Source organism: Chamaea fasciata, unplaced genomic scaffold (genome assembly GCF_029207755.1).
Source record: "Chamaea fasciata isolate MVZ Bird 193981 ecotype frontalis unplaced genomic scaffold, bChaFas1.0.hap1 SCAF_11, whole genome shotgun sequence".
Taxonomy (NCBI): domain Eukaryota; kingdom Metazoa; phylum Chordata; class Aves; order Passeriformes; family Sylviidae; genus Chamaea; species Chamaea fasciata.
In genome coordinates this window covers 24,680,806-24,703,250 of record NW_027094096.1, presented here as the reverse complement: position 1 = coordinate 24,703,250, position 22,445 = coordinate 24,680,806, and the positions used below count along the sequence as shown (strand labels likewise).

General features: G+C 49.9%; 1 protein-coding gene across 1 annotated transcript; it reads left to right on the top strand.

The window, feature by feature from the left end:
• The first annotated feature begins 3,818 nt into the window (after positions 1-3,818).
• Positions 3,819-20,240, top strand: SLC7A14 (solute carrier family 7 member 14). The gene is made up of 7 exons (XM_066193723.1): positions 3,819-4,122; positions 9,073-9,309; positions 10,071-10,288; positions 12,193-12,339; positions 13,222-13,430; positions 13,964-14,841; positions 16,045-20,240. Exons 1-7 carry the CDS (start codon positions 3,819-3,821, stop codon positions 16,365-16,367), a joined length of 2,316 nt encoding a protein of 771 aa, XP_066049820.1. The 3' UTR covers positions 16,368-20,240.
• Positions 20,241-22,445: the final 2,205 nt, after the last annotated feature.

The following is a 22,445-nucleotide window of genomic DNA, read 5'->3' as shown; positions in this document are numbered from 1 at the left end:
GGTAAAAATGGAAAGATTAAAAATAAGAAAAGCCCAAAATTACCAGCAAAGGCACAAGGCCAGGCTGCTGAAGCTGGACCCACGTGAGCGGCGCCGGGACCGGCAGGGACCAGCCCTCGCTCTCGGCTCCGTGCCTGGCTTTCACATCGCTTTGAGGAAGGGCTGCTGATGGAGACAGAGCCAGCTTTTACAGTGGCAGCCCAGCTGGGGAGCAACACTGTAAAAACAAGCGCATAGAGCTCCAAATCGAGCCGCGCTCGCAATGAAAACAGTTCGGGGACGAGCAGCCCCGGCAGAAGGCAATCCCTGCGCTCGGAGCCGCTGCCCGGCTCCCGCATCGCCCGCCTGACGTCAGCCTCTCCCTGCCGGAGGAGCTGGGATGAGATCCAGCCCCTGTGCCTCTCCAGACAAACCCGCTTCACCGCCACCGAGCCCGCAATTACAGGGAAAAGGGAAGGGGCGGCAGGGAGGTCAGCCCAGCACGCTTGGTCCTCTTTTTCTGGGATTGCAGCTCTCAGGAGCTGCATTTTCCATCATCCCGAGCTGCCTCCAGCATCCCTTTGAGCCTTTGGGGCTCTGTTTGTCCAGGGGTGATGCTCGGCACACAGTCCCTACTGGAGCAAGGAGGGGGGTCTGAAGGTTGGTGCTTCTGCACCACAAACACCAGAATTAATATTCCTGGGGTCCGCAGCAGGCACTGCCTCGGGGGGTTGATAGGAACCAGCTTCAATCCCAGATTTCTGAAGCACAGATCCCCTGGGCAAGGAGAAAGGGGCATTTCCCCCTAAAAACCCCTGCACCAAACCAGGCACTGGTGTCCAGCATGCCAGGGCCAGATCCATGCTGATCCAGCTGCTGGAGGCATCAGCAGTGTTTTCTCTGCAGTAATTAATCTGTGAGCCATGGAAAAGCAGGGAAAACCCAACCTTTTCCTCCTAATGAGTGCCCCTGCCTGGCTTTTCATCAATACAACAACAGGAGCTCTCTTTGTTCCATTTACCACCATCGATATTCTGTTCCTTGGTGCATTCCCAGCAGATTTTTAACAGAGATCTTTGCTCATGGATACCCCTACAGACCTCTAAACAGAGGAGCGTCTTTAATAGAAAATCAAAAGCCATCCCAAGGCACAGGTGTGGTCTGGGGACAATTTTCTGGAGCTATGGTGGATGGTGAGGATGGGAGATGCTGGGCGGGCACTGTGCTGCATCTCCCCTGCAGAACGAGTTTTACGTGAGGAATAATTCAGCATCAACCCAGACACTAAGGAAGATCCATGCCTGTAAACACCTATGCCTCTCCTTCTGGCTTGATTGCAGTTTTAGTCAATTTGCCCTGATGAAGAGGAGTGTTTTGGTACAAACCGTGGTGCTGATAGGCACACGGTGGCAGCAGCAAGTGCCAGCCAGGGAGAAAAACCAACTCCAACAGCCTGACGGTGGAGAGCTGAGCAGCTCCAAAACCCAGCTGCGGCTTGTCCCCTCCGAGCCACAGCTCCCTTCATCTTCCTGGGTTTATGGTGAGGAGGAGAGAAGATTAAAAAAACCAAAACAAAACAAGTAAAAATTACTTTTGCTTCCCACTGCTTCTAGACGGACAGGGTTAGTGGAGCAGAGCAGAAATGAGCTGCCTCTGCCCCATGGAGGTGGTTGCCATCCCTGATTTATTTTCTCATGGTTTCACAAATGGAGGGAAAAGATGTTTTCCAAGCTACAGAGCAGCAATATGCTGATCCTGCTTAAACATCTGGAATAGTTTTGAATGGCTGCTTTAATTGAGTATAGCAGCAATTATAGAGTTATTTCATTTCAGGGGTTTTGAAAGGGCTGTTTTTCTTCCTTGATGACTTATAGGAGAAGACAAAACCCCATGAATTGCAGGGCTCTGTTGGGCTGCCTTGCAGGAGGACCTGGTCACAGCCCAGCCCCAGGCAGCTGGAACAGCTCCGCAGTCTAAATCTGGGTGCATCACTAATCCACCAGCCAGTTCCTGCTTTAAATTTAAACCATTTAAAATATTTAAGGGCTTTTCCCATCATTTGAGGAGTCAAGATTATTCCAGGACAAGACTGCCATGTCTTCTTGGGATTCTTTGCAATGCTGGTGAGAAAGTAATTTCTATACCGTGATGTGGCTTGAGAGTGAACTGAGCTGTCCAAATCGGTCATCTCTCTTTTTATTTGAGGATTACACTAGTTTTTCCAGTGTGGATGTGAATTCCTCCAAGTAAGGAGCATTTGCCAGCCTTCCCAAAGCCTTCGTCAGACACCCAGGGACACAATGATGAAAAACTGGGGTCTCAACCCCCTTAAAACACAGGACAGGTCCTCCCATGACAGAGCACGACCTGGTGATGGCACCAAGGACCAGCCTGAAGCTTTGGTGCCTTCATCCCACACCAACCTACCTCTTCTGGAGACCCAACTTCTTGACTAGTTTAAGTCAATTTAGTGCAAACCCCAGCGGAGCAATCCAAGTCTTTCAAACTCGACTAAGAGGAGCCACAAAGTTCAAGGAAAATAATTACATAAAGGATGGGGAGTGGGAAGCACAGTAATACCCCTTTCCCAGCCCTCACTCCAGAGGTGACGTGCTTTGGATAAAAGGAGGATGCATTTTGGGTGGTTTTTCTTTGAGTTGTTGTTTTCTACATGGCTTAAACACATTCCCGGCAAAGCAGAGCCACTGTGGATGTGCCAGGGCAGGAGCATGCTGCCCTGAGGAGAAAAGGAGGCTCAGAGGGGACCTTACTGATCTCTACAAGTGAAAGGATGCTGGAACCAGGTGGGAGTCAGTCTCTTCTCCCACGTAACAAGTGACAGGACAAGAGGAAATGGCCTCAGGTTGTGCCAGCAGAGGTATAGATTGGATATTATGAAAAATTTCTTCATGAAAAGGGATGTCAAACACTGGAACACGCTGCCCAGGGAATTGGTGGAGTCACCACCCTTGGGAGGATTTAACAGGTGCAGAGTTTTGGCACTTGAGAAGCTCTGGGTCAGCTGCCCTCTTCCAACACAAACTTTCCTTTAAACCAGAAACTGAAACCTCACCTGTGAGCCAGCCCATCCCACAACCAGCTGACTCCCTGAGCAACCCAAAAGCCAGACCCAGGTTTTATTCTCAACCCAAAGATCCACATTTGCTCAGGAGCAGTAACAATTCCTCATTATTATTCCTAGCTAGAACATGCAGCCTTTCAGCCTGTGGTTGCTCGAGGTAAAAAATCAACACAAATTTGAACAGTGATCAACCAAAACATGAAATGAATGCTGTGTTTCATTTAATAAACTTCAGCAACACAAGGCTGCCTTGTGGACTCAGAGTAATTTGTTTTGGATATAAAGATGGAAAAAATTAATTCTTTTATCTTCAAGGCAATTAAAACAAAAGAATATTTCTGTATTGACAGGAAAGAAGCTGCCAGGTAAAAATTTCGTATTTAATAAACTATTTTTCCTGTTCCCTTGTATTAGCTTGCAGCTTGTCAATTCTTCTTGGTTTGCGCAAAGTCAAGAAGTCGCTCACTGCTGCTGGTACTGTGAGAACTACACAGTTTGCTGAAAGGGAGAGAGGGAGGGGAGAATGGCAGTTTCTGAATCGTTCTTGAAAATATGACTGGGGATGAAAAAAGCACAGAGAAGTAGAAAACCAGTTTGGGGGGGGTCCCTTTTGACTCTTCCTTCTTTCTTTGCTGTTTCAGCCAAAAACTCTGTTCCCCTCTCTTGCAGGGCTGCCAGCGCAGGATGGAGACGCAGCCTCGGCCCTGAGGGGTGCTGCTGACACAGCCTGTGGCCCAGCTCTGCCCAGCCCAGCACCATGAGTGGTTTCTTGTCCCGGCTGGACCCGCGGCGGGTGCCCTGGGGGGCGGCGGGCCACGCCCTGCGCACCCGCGTCCTGCGCACCAAGCCCGTGGAGTCCATGCTGGAGGGCACCGGGGCCGCCGCCGCCCAGGGCGCCCGCCTGGCCAAGGTCCTCACCACCCTGGACCTCATCTCCCTGGGCGTGGGGAGCTGCGTGGGCACTGGCATGTATGTGGTGTCCGGCCTGGTGGCCAAGGAGATGGCGGGGCCCGGGGTCATCGTGTCCTTCATCATCGCTGCCGTTGCGTCCATCCTGTCAGGTGAGTTTGGAGTGGGGTTTTGAGGCCTTGTGCCATGTCCAGCGTCCTCTCTGCTTGTGGGCGGGCACCTACTCAGCACCACAAGCTACAAGGAGGCAGCGCCTTCCCCAACAACTAAAAACCGTTTCCCGCAGGTCTCACGCAGCTCATGGGGTGCGCTGTCCCTCGTTGCCCAAATATCAGACCAAACCTTGTGCTGGGAGCCAGCAGCCCAAGCATGATTGTCCTGATGAGCTGCCAATGGCTTCTACAAGGATGGAGCCTCTGGGCAATATTTTTGAGATGTTTGAGAGTTTTGCAGATTGTGTCCCAGGATGAGATCATGTCCAAACCACAGCACAGGAGAAAGAGCTTGTGGGAAACTCAGTTCCAACAGGAAGGATTGTCAGTGGCTTGGGCAGTACCAGGGCCAGCTGCTTTTGTTGACAAGGCTAACTGTTGCAAAATTCCTCAATTAGTTCTGGAGTTGATTTCATTGGCTCCCATTCATGCAGGGTCAGTCTTTGAATTTCCAAACAAAAGAAACCAAAAACAAACAAATGTGCAGGGAGAGAGAAATGATGTATTTTAGTAAAAACACGGTGAATTCTATCTCCTCCGTAGGAACCCAGCTGAGCATATGGCTTGAGCTGCAGCTCCCACATGAAGCCAGAACTGCTGGCATTTGTCCTTTCCAGATCAGTGCTAACACGATGATGTGATGTTCCTGCTCTCTCTGCTCAGAGGACTTTGCATGCTGTGTCAGTCTGGTATCCAGCTTTTGTGTGTGGGTTGGATAATGAAACCTGAGCAAACGGCACAGGGCTTTGATAGTAGACAGCAAGAGCCAACACAGCAAAGTGACCCAGATCAGCTTCTCAAAACTCTGGATTTTTGTCATGAGAGGTGGAAGCACATCGTGGCCTTCCCCTGGAGTTTGCAGTGCTGCTCCATGGAGATCCCACCAAAGTGAGTGGGAGTTTGAACCCCTGATGTCCCTGCAGCCCAGAGGCACAACCCTGGCACAGCCCAGAGATGAGCTTCAGGCTCTCTCCAAAGCCCACAGTGAGAGCCAAGAGTTTGCAATGGGATCCAATGCTTATTTGAGTTTCCAACACAACAAACAAACCAAAATGCCTGGTTTTTTATCCAAGCCAGTAGATAGCATCAGTGCCTCTCCTTTCCCACTGCCTGCTTTCTCTCCTCTGTAAAGGTTTTGTTGGCCGTGATGCAAACCCAGAGCAAATGGACTTTGGGTGGGTCTCTGCTAACAAAAACACCCTGTCCTCCAAAAGGGGTTTTTTCACCCCAGACATGAGCCTTGCCCCGCAGCAGGAGCTCCTCCCGCCTTTGCCCACAGGAGCCTGCGCCGCTTCCCGCTCTGCTTTCATCTCCCCTTGCTTTTGTAGCCCTGGGAAAGCGTTTTGTGAGGGTTGCAGTGTTTTGATAGTCTCCTTGGCTGCTTCCTCACTTCATCGTTAACGCTGCTGTTGTTTGTAACAGCAACACTTTTTTGGCAAGTAAAGCCAAGTAAGAATTCAGGAGCTGGACAGGCTGTTAGACTCCGTGGGGATGTGATTTCAGCTCTCCCATCGTGGTCATGCCTGGTGCGTCAGGCACTGAGTTTGAGCAAGTGTGCATGAACAGATTTTAAGGGACTTTTGCTTTGTCCATCACCGATCACTAAGTCAAACCCCACCACTTACAAAAGTGAGCACAGAAGTGCCTTGGGGAAAAAAAAACCCTAACCAGACAAAAACAACAAAGAAGCTAAAACCATCCAGTAGGTCATCTGGCTTCTCTGGGAGATAGCCATAGGGAGGTCCTACCATTGGGAAGACTCTTTTCACTATTAAGCCTTGTTTCAGAAAGGGATTTTTCCAATTTCATCTACTCAACAAATTCCACTTATGCCTTCCATAGTTTTAAGCAACACATACCCCATCAGGGTATTTACAAACACACCATAATTGATTAAACTGATTAATTAAATCAATCTATTTTCTTCTTTCACTAGAAGGCCTTTACAGTCATCTCTCAAGTCAAAATGCTTGCCCAGCTTCCCTCCACAATGCCTCCAGTGCACTGTAGGCTCCTGCCATCAGCTGTGACCACCGGCATTCCCCACTTTCCCCCCTGTTTATCCAAAAGCCCTCCTGAGCAAAAACCAGCAGTTTGCATTTCACCCAACCCCATCACCTTCTCCACAGCCTTTTCCACCAGCCATTCCTTGTCCCTTTAGTGATCTTCTCTCCTGAAGCAATAACCTTGTTTGGAGCACAGTGCCCCACTCTTACCTGATACTGGTATGGGAAACAGGATCCGCAGCAGCCAGGATGTGCCATGGAACACGAGGGAGCTGAGCATGTGCCTCAGGTGCTGCCTGGCTGCAGGATGAGGGCTGGGCTGAGGGGCTGCAGCTGCCTGGGAGAAGCTGGAGAGATGGGAGCTTTCTTTCTGGAGCTGCCTTTTATACATCAGCACATGCTGATCATGAACTGCAATGGATAGGCTCAGTGGCTTGATGAAAATAACATACCTTCCTCAATAAGTTGGCTGCTCTTGGCTGATGAAAGATGGTCCCTCCGGATTTCTTGTGTGGTAGCATGAATTATTTGGAGTTACCCCCAAAGCAGCTGAAAGGCCCCTCTCAGAAGTTTTTTTTCAGCTGAAACATCACAGCCATCGTGTCATTGCCCTGTGGGATGTCTCATGGTTCCTGTGTGGTCTTGGGCCAAGTATCAGTGGCAGGGTCAGCATCCACAACACGGCCACCACCATGCCAGCACACCAAAAGCACCAGTTCCTCATGCCACCAGTTGTGCTGCCCAGTGGCCGTTCTGTGGATGGGATCTTGGAAGGAGCAAGACCACTCAGCTGTGTTTACGTCCTGCTGAACAGTGTCAATAACTGTATAATTACACCAGCGTAATGACTGTCGCACCAATGGCACAAGTGCAGCGGATATTCAAGGAAAAGGAATGGTCCTCTGGAGAATGTTTGCTCTTGCAAAAAAAACACTGTGTTGTCTTGTTTCCTTCAGAAATTGCAAACATTCTTGATTGGGGGGAAGAATATAAAAGCTGTGACAGGGAGGATGTACCCAGCCTCTCTCTGCAGTCCCAGAGCTGGCCCGGTTGTGCAGGACCACTGGGAGAGTTGTGTCCCCCCGGAGACAGGGGACAAGGTGCTGAATAGCTTGAGCTGCCAAGGATTAACTGAGTAACACAGTGTTATTGTGCAGTTAGATTGTAAAAATAATGAAATAACAGCAATAATAATAATAACAATAGTAATAATAATACAGTGCAAATACAACAGACAGTAGTATATATTATATTTGTATGTATGTGTGTGTGTGTGTCTAACACATGCTGACACCTAATGCTGACACTCTCAACCTATTGCTGTACCCAAGCCATAGTGAAAAACTGCTCTCCTATTTTGAGATCCTAGTAGAATGATCAAAAACTCCAACATTTTATACATATTAATTTCTTTGCTTTGGCATTATCGTTGTGTATCGATAACCATCCTCTTCAGTCATTATCTTGTCGTTGGCTAAAAGAAGAGCTGCCTACAAGAAAGAGTGTATATATATATATATATTTTTTTTTTTAAGGCCATCAAAGAGAGAAACTAGATACTTGTCTCTGTCAGAGCGCCAGTTTCATAAATCATTCAGGCCTGTAGTTATCTGTGAACGCCGTACCTTTGCCGAGTGCATGCATTTTTCATCAGCTTTGAATAATGACTGTTGGTAGGGCTGGATGGATGATGGAAACGTCTTGTGGCTCCTGTTGGGCTGCTCTGCAGAAATCAAGTTTTGAAGAGTCCCATTGAAAAGCAACCCACATTCAAGTCAAGCAGTGAATGGAATATAAAAATCCTCCACAAGCGAGAAAAGAAGCACCACCAAATTCAGCCTGAGAGATTCAATAACTCTGTGTTTGTATAGTGTAAAAATGGCACTTAAAGTAAGAGCAGCCACCTCATAACACTTTTATAAATTATTCATTCCTCTCTCCATACTAAACTGATTTCAAATTTGAAGCAATTATTATCTTCTAAATGGAGAACATTGGTTGGCAGACAGCTCAATAATTACTACGTGTTTACTCAATGGTAGCAACAGCCTTAACCAATTCACCCATGTGAACTTTACTGGGGTCTTTGGGGCAGGGGCTTAATCAGTGTTAAACATGCAGGACCCTTCCAGCACTTGTTCTGAATAATATTTGGGGAATTTGAGACTAAGTACATCCATTCCTTTTTTAAAAAAAGCTAATGGTTGTTTTAATACATCAACGTGTCAGGGTCAGGTTTTTATTAAAAATTATCCGGACATAGTAAGCACACAAGGAGTTCAGAAAGCATTAAAGTCTGATTAATTCTCCTCCCAAACGTTTACAGTTAAATATTTCTTTTTGCTTTTCTTTTCTTCTTCCACGCAGTTGGTTTTGCAAATATTCTTTAGAAGACTTAAATACAATATTTTTTAAGTGTTAAAATAAGTTATGTTCTCTATGTAAGACGTTTTCAAGCTCCTCTTGCCTGGGTATGAACAAGAGCAGGGATGATCTGGACAGTGCTCATGCCTGGATCTGCAGTGCAATAATGTGAGTGTTTGGAGATTGGGAGTTTGGGGGAGGGAGGGGTGTAGCTTTCTGTGAGCCCTCCTGTGGCATCTTCCTCTGGGATGAGGCTGTGCAGCACTGGTCCAGGATCCCATGTCAGTATCTGGCTGGTTTCAACTGTGCCTTCTCAAAAAAACAAACAAACCATCACAACTTGATTTTAGTGGAAATTTTTCTGGTTTTTAAGCCAAGAAACATGGGAAGGAGGGTCACCATGGGATGTCTCTGTATTCCGGATGTTGACTGCAGTCCTGACACGGCACCAAGGCGGTTTTACTCCTTCCATTCCCCAACCACGTTTTCCTTACGCCGCTTCCCGTTTTTTTCCAAGCAGGAGTTTGCTACGCCGAGTTCGGCGTACGGGTGCCCAAGACCACGGGCTCCGCCTACACCTACAGCTACGTGACCGTGGGGGAGTTCGTGGCGTTCTTCATCGGCTGGAACCTCATCCTGGAGTACCTGATCGGGACGGCGGCGGGTGCCAGCGCCCTCAGCAGCATGTTCGACTCGCTGGCCAACCACACCATCAGCCGCTGGATGATCAGCAGCGTCGGCACGCTCAACGGCCTGGGTGCGTCCTGCTGGGCACACACACCTCCCTTAATTAGCGCCTGAAAAGTAATTGGGAGGCTCGTCAGAAGTCAGACACGGATATTAGGCTTCATTCATTATTTACCATCTGTCTGGCTCTGGTGCTTTTGCCTCGGCAGCCTGGCGCGCAGGCAGGCTTGGAGGGGACGGGATGCACAGTAGTTTGAGCCCCTTTGGGATGAGCTGGCATTTAGAATAGGTGCACGGAAATAGTCAAATGTCGGAGGGTAAGGGCAGCACAGAAACATTTGACCCACTGCAAACACTCTGCTTGGTCCCCTTGGGGCACACACAGAATTTGGTTAGAGAACACAAGTTGGTGTCTGCTGGACTGCTGGGGACTGGGGACTGTGGTGGTCCTGTATGACCAAGCAGTTCCAGCAACAGCCCATGAATCCTACCAGTAAGCAAACCAGCCAGCTGTCCTGTACCTGCGTCACGAAAACTTCATGGCTGGCTGATTTTTAATGAGTACTTGGCAGATAAATGTTACGCAAATTGGCACACGGTCATTGGTTTGCTGCTCTCCCAAAAGTCCGAACGGTGTCTTGAGACATCAAGATTTATCACCATAATTAAACAACTTTAGCTAGTGGAGGCATGAGCCTCTGGAGACCACTTTTGCAATGAGACCAAAGAGTTCTGCAAAACTTCAAGGTCTGAAAAGTGTTTAAAACTCCCCCACAGAGTTCCTGGATGTTCTGTGGATGAAGAGTAACACATCTCTTTTCTCTCACCTAGGGAAAGGAGAGGAGTCGTATCCTGACCTTCTTGCTCTGGTCATTGCTGTCATTGTCACCATCATTGTGGCCATGGGGGTGAAGAACTCAGTGGGACTGAACAACGTGCTCAATGTCATTAACTTGGCAGTTTGGATCTTCATCATGATTGCTGGTCTGTTCTACATCAAAAGTGACAACTGGGCTGAAGGGCAATTCCTGCCATTTGGATGGCCAGGGGTAAGTCCTGGGAGCACGGAGGGACGCACACCACCTGAGTGCTGACGCACACTCAGCTTTGCTCATGGTGTAAACACCCCAATTCTGCTGCACCCCCTGAAACCCAGCCCTGCTAAATCCACCTGTGCTTTGGCCAGGGACCTCCAAATCCCAGTAGTGCAGGCTTGGATGCAGACATGCTCTCTCCTCCAAACCCAAAGAGTACGGCAACGCTTTGCCCCTATCTCCTAACTCCTCTTAGCATAAACCCAGAACTTTTCCAAAATGTCCTTCTGCAGAGCCAAACTCCACATGAAAGTGTCCCCAAGGAAACGCCACTAATTGCCAGGCAATGGAGCAAAATGCTGTGGCTGTCTGAGACAGGGCACCCCGGAGAGCTGGCTCAGCCTCTGTGGAGCGGGGATGTACTTTTGCTGGCTGTATTTCAACAACAATGTTCTCAAGCATTTGTTTTGAGCACTTCATAACGTCGCCTGCCAGTACTTATTTTATGGATGTTCCCTCAAAGCTTACTGAGAATTTGGACATATTTGGCTTTTTTAGCTTGCTTGCACTGGTTTTTATCCAAGGATGAACAGAGACTGAAAATATCTCGGCTGGCGTAAACCCAAGATAATTTCTCAGATTTACACTGCTCAACTCCATTGGGGTTTGGTGCAGAAAAATAAGCAAGAAAGTAAAGTAAACCAAGAATCTTGATTATTGAAAGGGTCCCAAACTGCCATACAGTCCCTGCACCTTCCTCCAGTAAATCAATGCCTCTTTGCCAGGGAACAACAGTGAGGAGAAGAGCACTGAGGTTCACTTGAGAACAGAGCTCATATTTACCTTCAGGTTGTGCTTGGATTGTTATCCAATACAATAGGAGTGAAAAAGAGAGAATAGAAAATAGAAAATATCTGTTTTGCTCCAATTCAATGCCAAATATCTCTTGGCACCAAAAAAAAAAAAAAAAGTAGTTTTAAATGATAGATGCATACCCAAAACACAAAAAACTCAGTAGGGTGGTCTCATCCTTTTCAGCTGGTTCATTGTCTCACAAGTTGTTTGTAAAAGTGAATCCACCACCAAGCACAAGTGTGAGGTCCCCAGGAGCGCAGGGCATATTTAAAAAGGATAATTATAGACAGTCCCTGAAAGAGGCGAGTTTTACTGTGTGCATTATCACTCGACACTGAGATGACAGAGGTGTGATGGACAGGTGGCACCCAGCAAGCTCCAGATCAGCTCCCTCACAGCCAGGCAGCCTTTGCTCTGCTCCAGTGTTCCTTCCCTATAAATGTCCTCGCTAATATTGTATATTTTAAAAAATCACATTTAAAAAAAAATAACCAAACAGTACAAATAATTCCTCATCCAAGTGCTCCAATGTGTGCTCCTAACCTGTCTGCAGCTTCCAAGCAAAACAGAGGTTGTTTGGGAAGCGGCTCACATCTGACAGCAGCTGCTCTCTCCTGCTTCCTCTGCGAGCGGATCTTGCTGCCACATGAGACATCTTGCTAAGGCAGAACGTGTAAACATGTTCAAGATCCCTACTCATAAAATTGGATTTGAGGTGGAGGGTTGTGAAACCAAACCTGAAATTGGTTGATTGTCTCCTCTGTCACTGGCAGGATCCACCAGCAGATTCAGGCATTGCATGGGTGCGGGTTTGTGGGGTGAGCTGCAGATGTGTCCACTGGCTCAGGGCACAGGTTGAAATCTTCCCCGGATCAAATCAGTGGATTAGGAGCGCTCCCAGGGTCAGCCCCCAGAGCTACATGTACACCCCCTGACCTGTGGCCAGTCACCCTTTAGCTCAGATAGGGCACAACAACAGGGCTGCTCCATTTGTGCTCAGCTCCCTCTCCCTGGCTGGATGCCAGCCTCCCTCCTGGCACCCAGACATTTGATCCTCTCCGCAGGTGCTCAAGGGGGCTGCGACCTGTTTCTACGCCTTCATTGGCTTTGACATCATTGCTACCACGGGAGAAGAGGCAAAGAATCCCAACACCTCCATCCCCTACGCCATCACAGCCTCGCTTGTCACGTGCCTGACAGCTTATGTGTCTGTAAGTAGTCCCTACACAGGTGTGAAAGTATGTAAATATGTATGTAGGCACATATATGTGCACCATGTGAGTCCCTTCTGGGCACCTGCACAGTGCCTGCCGAGGCTCCTCTCCGTTTGTCCCCAAGCCTCTGTCACCTGACAAGACCCCTCTGCCAGCTGCAGGGACTTGGTGGCAGGCAGGCTTTTTTCTCATCCCCATCCACAGCTATTTTTGCACCCAGGAGAGAAGCAAAGACGGAGGAGCAGCAGCAGCATTGCAGCATCCTTTCTCCGTGTTTCTGGGAAAAGCAGCACTGCCTCTGCTGGAGATACGGGAGAGGATCCAAGTGAGGGGAAGGATAGGTGGGGGTAGCCGTGTGAGATTGCACTGCTCTGCACTCAAATAAAAGCATGCCTGTGCTCAGAGATTTTCCTTGCAAAAGAGCAAAAATTAGTTAAGAAGGAGAAAAAACACAGTTCTGATAATTCCAAAGAAACTCACCTACTACCTCTCCTGCATGAGAGGAGGTTTCTCATGAAAACAAATTCTTTGACTCAAACAGAGCCAGAGTGTTGCTCCAAGCAACGCAATCTGGATTTAGGGTCTGCCTCGGCATTATTTCCCGTATGGGAATGCAGTCGAGTGTTACTAACCCTTCCCGTCCCACCAGCCTCACCAGTCTCACCAGCCCCACCTGACTCCTGCATTACCCCTGAAGCATCCCCTTCTTGCCTTTGGGTAGCAGAGCCTAAGACCCCACAGTTTTCTGAATTTACCACCCTACAGCAAAGTGCAAACAGACCCAATTCCAGCATTTTACATCCCCTCCACCCTGAGAATCCCCAGCAGCCCCCAGTGCTGGCGCTGACACCCGTGTCCTGCTCCTCTCGTCTTGCCCAGGTGAGCATGATCCTCACGCTGATGGTGCCCTACGATGCCATCGACACCGAGTCCCCACTGATGGAAATGTTTGTGGTCCACGGCTTCTACGCAGCCAAATTCATCGTTGCCATTGGGTCTGTGGCCGGCCTGACTGTCAGCTTGCTGGGCTCCCTCTTCCCAATGCCCAGAGTCATCTACGCCATGGCTGGTGATGGGCTGCTCTTCAGGTCAGTCATGCCCACGCTGGCGTTTATTTTTGGGATCTGAGGGGAAATTGTGCTGGTGGGTTTGGGGGTGCCAACACCCCGATGGTGTTGTCACTACAGGGAGCAATGAGTATTCACGCATACGGTGGGTGCAGAACGGGGCACAAGCCAAGGCAATATCCTGGGGGAAAAATATCAGGAGCAGTGTACCCTACAGTTTCTCACTTGGTCCTGGTACCTAGAGATTCTGATGATGTGAGGATGAGTGTCTACTTGCGAAGGAAAGCAGTTCATATGGATAAAATGTGGGTGCTTATTTGTAAATATTCTGAGGGCTCATTGCAGAGCTGGTCAGATCCAGGTCTAACCCCAGATTCAACTTCAGCAGTGTTGCCAGTCCTGGCAACACCTGGCATCAAATTTCAAACAGCAACAAGAGCTGAAGGGACCCCTGAGACTGTCCCCTGCAACCAGGAAAGGGTTCTTGCAACAGGGAACCTCTGTGACTTTAACTTTCTGTGACTTTAACTTTCTGTGACTGTTCTGCGCTCCAGGTTTTTGTCCCACGTCAGCTCTTACACAGAAACCCCTGTCGTGGCTTGCATCGTGTCCGGGTTCCTGGCAGCTCTGCTCTCCTTGCTGGTCAGCCTGAGGGACCTGATAGAAATGATGTCCATTGGCACTCTGCTGGCCTACACGTTGGTGTCCGTCTGCGTCCTGCTTCTCCGGTACCAGCCCGAGAGCGACATCGATGGCTTTGTCAAATTCCTCTCCGAGGAGCACACCAAGAAGAAGGAGGGCATCCTGGCCGACTGTGAGAAGGAAGCTTGCTCGCCTGGGAGTGAAGGAGAGGACTTCTCCGGCCCACCGACCAACACGTGCGGGGCAAAAAATCTGCCGTCGCTAGGAGACAACGAGATGCTGATTGGGAAATCCGATAAATCCGCCTACAACGTGAATCACCCCAATTATGGCACCGTCGACATGACCTCGGGCATTGAGGCAGATGAGTCTGAGAACATCTACCTCATCAAGCTGAAGAAGCTGATCGGCCCTCGGTACTACACCATGCGGATCCACCTCGGGCTGCCGGGGAAAATGGATCGCCCGACGGCGGCCACCGGCCACACCGTCACCACCTGTGTGCTCCTGCTCTTCGTCCTCATGTTCATCTTCTGCTCCTTCATCATTTTTGGGTCAGACTACATCTCTGAGCAGAGCTGGTGGGCTGTCCTCCTGGTCGTGCTGATGGTCCTGCTCATCGCTGTGCTGGTGTTTGTGATCTTGCAGCAGCCAGAAAACCCCAAGAAGCTGCCCTACATGGCCCCGTGTCTGCCCTTTGTCCCTGCCTTTGCCATGCTGGTGAATATCTATCTCATGCTGAAGCTCTCCACAGTCACATGGATCCGATTTGCCGTCTGGTGTTTTGTGGGTGAGTGCCAGGTTCATTTATTTTAACTTTTTCACTGACACTCTTTTGGAAGGGTGTTGATAATAACAACTTCCCTAATTAGAGTGCATAGGCTGATGCCTGGGACATGCCCAGTCCTTCTTACCTGCCCCTTGCCATCCTGAAGTTCTTAGAAATCTCATTTTATCCAGCCCCTGAACCACAGCTAAAGGGAAAATTACACCTCCAGAAAACGTCAGTTTCATGGAAGAGAATGACTCCATGCAAAGGTGACTATTTTGATGTCTTTTTTGATGCAAAGTAGGCGGGTCCTGGAAAATGCCTCGCAGGCAGGTTTTGTACAGAAATCAGCCTGATTTCTTGCTCTGGCACCCACTTGAGCTTTTCAGCAGCCCACACCAGTATTTCAGTGCTGCTTTTCCAAAGCCCAGAGCTGCGCAATCCCAGCAGCCCTGGCAAAGTCAGATCTGTAAACCATATCTCCTTTTACCCCAAGTTCTTAACTTTGAGGTAGGGGCATCTTCAGACTCACAGACTCTGTTGTGGACCCCTTTTTCCCCCCCAAATTTAGGTTTTCTGACACATGATCAGGAGTTCAGCATGTCCATAGCGCTTTACATTCTAACCCAGTTACCCCACAAACCAAAGACAAATAAAGCAGCTCTCACAGCTCCTCCAAGCTGAGCCATTGGAAAGAAGCTGCCATCTGAATTTTTGGCCTGAAGACGACATACTCAGTGCTTGTTTGGCCCTTGAAGGCAATACGTGAAGCTGCAAACCCAGGGAAAGTCCTTCTACCTGGAAGAAAAGATTACTCCGAAGCATCAATTTAATCTGCTGTAATTAAGCACTTTGCCCTGTGGGTACAACTAATACCTCTAGTGCTGTCAGCAAAGAGTCAATTAAACCGCTGCATTAGGTGTGATGAGCTCCACCAGCCCATCCATGGCTGTTGGGGATGGGACATCCCACTGTTTTTTCTGGGAGAGATGTGTGGTCCTGATTTAAACTCACATCAGACCCCCACGGCTAGTCCATGGCATGTGGAGTCCGGATTTCTCTGTGCAGGTGTCTGGGGTAGGTTAATCCCGTGATCCACTGGAAATCAGGTCTCTGGATACATTTGCTGCCAGTGACAGCATTTGTGCAGGAAGGTGATATCAGGTAGGGCTAGCAGGACCAGCGAGTAGTTCGGATCCAACCCTTTCTCTCTTCCCACCCCAGGTCTGCTCATCTACTTTGGCTATGGGATGTGGAACAGCACGCTGGAGATCAGCGCCCGGGAGGAGGCCCTGCACCAGAGCACGTACCAGCGCTACGACGTGGACGTCGACCCCTTCTCCGTGGATGACGGCTTCTCCTTCGCCCCCGAGGGGGAGAGCTACCCTGCCTGGGGTCCTTCTGAGGACAAGAGCTTCTCCTACCAGCAAATGGCGGGCGCCAAGGAAAGCCATCGGACAAGTAGCAGGCCGAAAAGCAAAGGCCGGCACAAAGCGCCGTCGGATGCTCTGATCGCCAACGACGAGCTGGACTACTCGCCTGAGTAGCAGGACAGACAGCGGGGCGCCGCGCCGCCCAGGAGATGAGGAAGGGTCCCCATGGCTCCCCCCATCCTGCCCCATCCTCCCCGGGTCCTCCACCACCGCCCTGCTCACCTCCGGTACTCGGGACACGCTCTGCGATTGCCGTTGACCCCGAACCAAAACCACCCGTGGCCCGTGCCAGCTCCACCAGTGGGGTGTCACTCTGGTGAATGCTGGCTGATCCCCCCCCACCGGCTGATCTCCCAGCACCAGCTGCACCAGTGGAGGCAGCGGAGTGGGAGATGTGCCAAACCAGGAGGGTGTTGAGAGGTGGAAGGAGCCACACGAGGGGACAAGTCAAATTGTCCCTGGGGAATGTCCACCCGATGGCCGCAGTGGTGGGATGCCACTCTAAATTTTTTGGCACTTTCTTGGCATGCGTGTTCTTTTTCCTTTGAGCCACCTAGAAGTGATAGCTGAGCCAGAGGCACAGAGAGGTGGGTAGGAACAAAATGGAGATGGACACGCTCTTCCCTGGGAGTAGCTCAGAGATGCATAGTTGGTTCCATCACACAGTGTTTCCATTGCCCATTTTGGCACGCTGCGCCAGAGCAGTGCTTCCCCCACGTCCATCCCCACCCCCAAATCCCAATACTGTGATTCAAAATTAGTCCATGTCTGGGTCCAATCTTTAAGTCCCAGCACAACCCAACACTCCAAATGTGTGGCTGGGACCCTGATCCCACTCTTGGTCACACTGAGGGCTGACCCACTCTTGGCTCAACCCTCTTTGTACAAATGGTCAACGAGGACCACACATTCCTCCGAACATCGCCAGTCTGAGGTTGGGCACTGCTTCCACCACCTTGTGTCTTTTACAAAAATGACTGTGCTGTCATTCCCTCACCGTGCTGGGCACCTTCCAGTGCTCACTCTGCCCTCAGTGGTCCAGACACCCATCCGTGCCCTCACTAAACAGCAGCACCCATGGGTCAGCCACGTCTTGGCAGGGCTGGGCCATGGGTAGAAAGCGGAGAGGACTTGGCGGCTGAAATCTGTCTCCCTGCTGCCGTCTGCACCTTGTACAATATTCTCTGTTTTTGACCTTGGCTTGATGGGTGCTGTATGAAAAACACTGAAATGCTGCTCATTCCGTAAGTGTCCGTATTTCAGTATGAAACCAAACAGAGCTGGTGGCTTGCAGGGCAGAGATGGTCAGCAGGTGGATGTTAAACCCCCCGAACATGGCCATGGCCCCCAGAAGTGCCATCAGACTCCCTGCTGCCAGAGTCCCCACAGAACCATCATGGGGTTTGGTCAGTGATTATCAGCAGGCCCAGCTGTGGAGCCCATCATGCTTCGTGTAAAACACTGTGGTAGAGGAACATGTTTTTGAACAAACAGTCACCAAAACCCATCAGAGAGAAACTCCCATCCTCCCCGCAGCTGCTAAAACCTGCAGATGGATCCATCCCAGGGGCGCCAGTGCAGCCCAGACCAACTGCCAGTACCGTGGGCTGCTGCTGGCATCCCAGGGGACAATTTGACATCAACAGGGGCAGGATTTCCAGTATGGAAATATCCTCGTGGAGGTTGAGAACCATTAATGCTTTGGTACACTGGATGAGGCTAAGGCTCCCAAAACACCTGCCTGGCACTCTCTGTGGGCAAGCAGGTGCGAAGGGTGCCTGGACTGTGCCCAGCCCCATCAGTCCTGGGATACGAGATCTTGATGGAGACGCTCTGCCTGGCGCTGCTAAAGTTTCCCTCCAGCTCCTGTCCCAAACAGTGACAAACTACAGTCCTTTTCCCAGTGGAGAAGAGCATCCAATTCTGCAGATCTTTAACCTGGAGTGCTCCAGGCAAGCCAGAGGAAGTTTGGCCTCTGCAGCAGCTTCAGGGTGGGAGTGAGGATTTGGCTGAAGGACCTGTAAGCTTTGTTTTGGCATCGACCCCTGCTGTCCACCCCTACCAGGCTTCTACAAGCAGAAATCCTGAGTGTGTCCCACTGAAAAACTGTTGCAACGTGCACGGGGGCCAGCTCGGGAAACCTCTGCGGCGGTGCTGAGCTCCTCTTGCGATGGTCACCGCTCACCCATGCTTGGCTGCTCTCCTCCTCGATGCCTTAGAAGCACCCCAAGAGAGATGGCTCCTCGCAGGTCTGGCTTTATGTCTTCAGGGAGAAAGATTGATGCTATTTTCCTACCAGCTCTTGTACTATACCATATCCAAGGCAGTCGTTTTCGTCCTGCTTCCACACGGTGTTTGGGCATCTGCCGAACCACAAACTCATGCCCAAGCACCCTGTTGAGTCGAAGCCTGTTCTTCTTGCAGCCTTAATCTCTTGCTACGGAGCAGTTACCAGTACCAGTGTCTGTCGTCACGTCCGCTCTAGTCACGCCGTATTATTTGACAAGGGCTTTTGACCCCTTGCTCTTTGGTGTCTGTAGGAACTTCTCCGTTGGATCTGAGCAGCCTTTTGGCTGCCCCCATTCCCATTCTCCCATCCTCCTTCCCCTTCCTGGGGAAGAGTTGGGGCAGGATTGGCTGTGCCCCATCCTGGGACCACCAGGGAACAGCATTTGATGCCCCAGCACTGTCACATGTGGATGGGCTGCTGTCAGCCCTTGCTGTGCTGGGGGTGGGAGCTGTACCCTCCTCCTGAGCCGACCACATCCCACCCAACAGAGGTATTTAAGGAGAAAGTGACCGAGCCACATGTCTTGGGGGTTTGCCAGCACCCAAGGGCTGGTTTGCAGGATCCCTGCTCCCTATTCCAGGTGGTGGTTCCTGGAAGATGTGCGGGTTCAGCCTCTGGGAACCCACATGCTGTCTCTTGTAGCAGCATTGGGCTCTTCAGTGGGCATGAGCAAAGGCTGAGAAGGCAAAATGTCCAGGTGTGACCATCACCTCTGGGCACTGCTGGCCAGGGGGCTGGAAAGAGGTGCAAGTGCTTGTTTTGCTGTAACCCCAACTGCAGCCTTTCCTCTGGGTGCCCTGAGGGAGGTTCTCACATCCCTGAGCCGTCAGGAGGATGTGGCAGAGCGGGACCATCCTGCCCCCACCTCTGGTGAGAGGCACAAAGCCCCTCCGTGCCTGCCTGCCCTCCACGGGGCACACCCCCTGAGGGGCCAAATGCATGGTACAGATGGAGCATAAATACCTCAAACCTTCCAGGCTGACCCTGCAGGATCTCAGCCCCTCCACAAATTCACTCCACACGGTCATGACCCCTCGGTCCGAGGCCCAGCACTCCGGCATCCTCCACGTGGCAGCAAAATCACACCCCAGCAACATGGGATGTTGTAAATCCAGCTTGTAAATGACCTTCACTTCGTTTTGTTCGGTCTTTCTGATGTGTATCTTGCTTTTTTCTTTTTCTTTTTTTTTTTTTTTTTTTTTTTTTTTTTTTTTTTTTTTTTTGCAGGTGGTACTTTCTGGTGTAACAATTCTCTGCAGTTCTGGTATGAAGTTGGTGTATTTGTTAAAAGCAGTTTGTTCTATCCTATTTTTTTTTTTTTTTGTGGTTTCCAGAGGCCCATTGGTGCATTGTACAATGGGGTCTTGTAGTGTGTCATGAGAAAGAAAAAAATATGCAGATATGTTATGGAGTGATTTTTATTTTCAAATGACTGTGTTGTTGACAACTATACATCTAATACATATATATAATCAAGATACTAAGAAAAAAAATCTAAATTTACCAAAATCTGTATATTTTAATAAATGCATAAAGCTTTATTGTGTGCCTTTACATTTGAAAATCAAAGAGGAACTAAGGGAGTTGTAAAGAAAGCCAGAGACAAATGTGTCTTAGAATTAGTTTCCATAGTAATGTAAATCTTTTAAATGAAAGACTAAACCAAAAAGTAATAATAAAAAAAATTCCCATGTAAATTTTGTTAAGCCAATCAGTACTTGAAGTTCTGATATTTTTCCAGTGCTAAATTGAGGCTAGACATTAACAAAATCTTGCTTTAAGTGATTCAAAAATTCCATTTTAGAAGATCCATTTCAGCGGGTTGACTTTTTTATTTACTTGCAGTGTTGTGAGAGAAAATGGTTATCTGTTTAAGCAAAAAAAAAAAAAAAAAGAAGAAGAAGGAAAAACCCTAAAGCCAATGACCACAGGTTGACTATGGCAGTGCCAAGGCCTGGGGTGCACAATTGTCTTCCTATTTGCTGGCACTCACCTTTCCTTGGGGGAACTGGGCTGTCACAGCACTGTCCCGTCCCTGCATGGGCAGTGGGGCTGTGGAGGGGCAGACGGTGCTGTGGCCAATGCAGACCAAGACAGTCCCACAGGGGAGCAGGGTGTTTAGGAGGGGCACAAAGCAGGTGTTTCAGCTTTGATCCTTTAAAAACTAGAACAGTTTTGTGCTCTTGGTGCTTCCTCAGAACACTTCTCCTCTGTGGTGCCAGCACTAATACCCTGTCGCATTCTTGGCCCCATGTCCTCGCACCCCGTGGTTGCACATGTACATGTTCCCTGCAGCTGCTGCGGGGTTGTTTTGCTTTGTTTGGTTTTTAATTGTCTTCCCTGAAATAAAACTTCTTCCTTCCCCTGAGCGGCACTCCCAGGGCCTTTAAAGAGTTGGATTTGAGGTCGGATGTTGGTAACCTGCGGCTGTGGGCAGAGCACACAGAGCTCCGGCATCATCCCCTGCCAAGACTCCCCCCAGCACCACGTGCATGAGGATCACGGAATGGCTGAGATTGGAAGGGACAAGGTGCATCCTAAGGGTGTGGACAGAAAAAAAAAAAATCCCCTAAGCGCTGCCTGGCAGAGCTCGTTCCCTACAGGTCACGCACCTCCCGCATCACTAAAACCCTTCCCCCGGCATCCGACGCCGGTGCTCCTGTGCTTTTCCCTCCCAGTTTGCTCCAGGGCTGTTTGCAGGAGGCATTCCATTGGATTTCTCCTTCGAGGCGTCCCACGCCGCAGTGGGTGCCGGGGTTAAGAGGGTAAATCGGCGGCCACAATCCACAATCCCCGGGCAGCCTGCACAAGCTGGCACGTCTGTGCCCCCCTCCGCTCGGGGCAGCCGCCCATCAATGGCAGCACTGACAGCGTCCTCCGGCTGTACAAGAACCGCCTGTGCCCTGCCCGTGATGTCATGGGCACAAGTGTCCTGCCACCGCCCGCCGCCCGCCCTGGGGACACTGCACAGCGATGCCCAGCTCTCACAACAGAGCCGCGTTCAAGGCTGCTCGGTGTGAAAGGCAGATGCTCGGGCTGCTGCCCGCCCCTGGGCCAGGCAGGCGAAGGGTCCTTGTGGAGCACAGCCAGCTTCCCTCCGGCTCCCTTTAAGTGCTCCAGCTTCCCGCGTGGAGGAGCGGAGAGGTGGGAGCTGCAGCATCCTTGCCCGTGGCTGCGTCACTCAGTTTGGTTTCTCCAGCTGAAGCAGACCAAGGACAGTCCAGAATGCGCGAGGCTTGACTGGCAGCCTTGTTTTCCCATTATTCATCATCCCAAAATCTTGGTTGCTCAGACCCTTCTCCTCCTCCTCTCACCTCTCCACTGGGGCTCTCCTCTTCCCGATGTCTCAACAGCAGCTATTCCTCTTTTCCTTCTCTCGGCTTACACAAATTGTTTGAACTGAGTTAACATCTCCAGGAACAGATGGGATTTTGTACCAGTGTAATTAAATTGCTGCAGCCTCTGCTGTGGACAGAGTTAGATCCTGACCTCACACAGTTTTAATCAGAGCAACGACCCCAGATCAGATCCCTACTTCAGTTGAGAGCACTTTCAGCAACACAAGGTCTCAGCTTCACAGTGCTCCGGGTCATCTCCACCCCTTCAGGGGCTTTCTAATTCTTCCCAATATAAAGAAACACACAAGTGGGTACCAGTGGTACAAGCTGCTACTGAGGGCATTGAAAGAACCAAAGGATAAAGATAATGGGCACTCCCATGCAGGAAGATTACTCGTATTTTAAATATCTTTCATTTAATGCCACAGCAGAGCAGAATTTTTCATCCTGAACTGCTATTAAAAAAAAAAAAAAAAAAGTCTTCAAAATCATTGGCAAAACTCAGTCATGGAAAAACTGGCTATGGAAACACACAGGAAGGAAGGAAAAAAAGGAAGCCAGGGG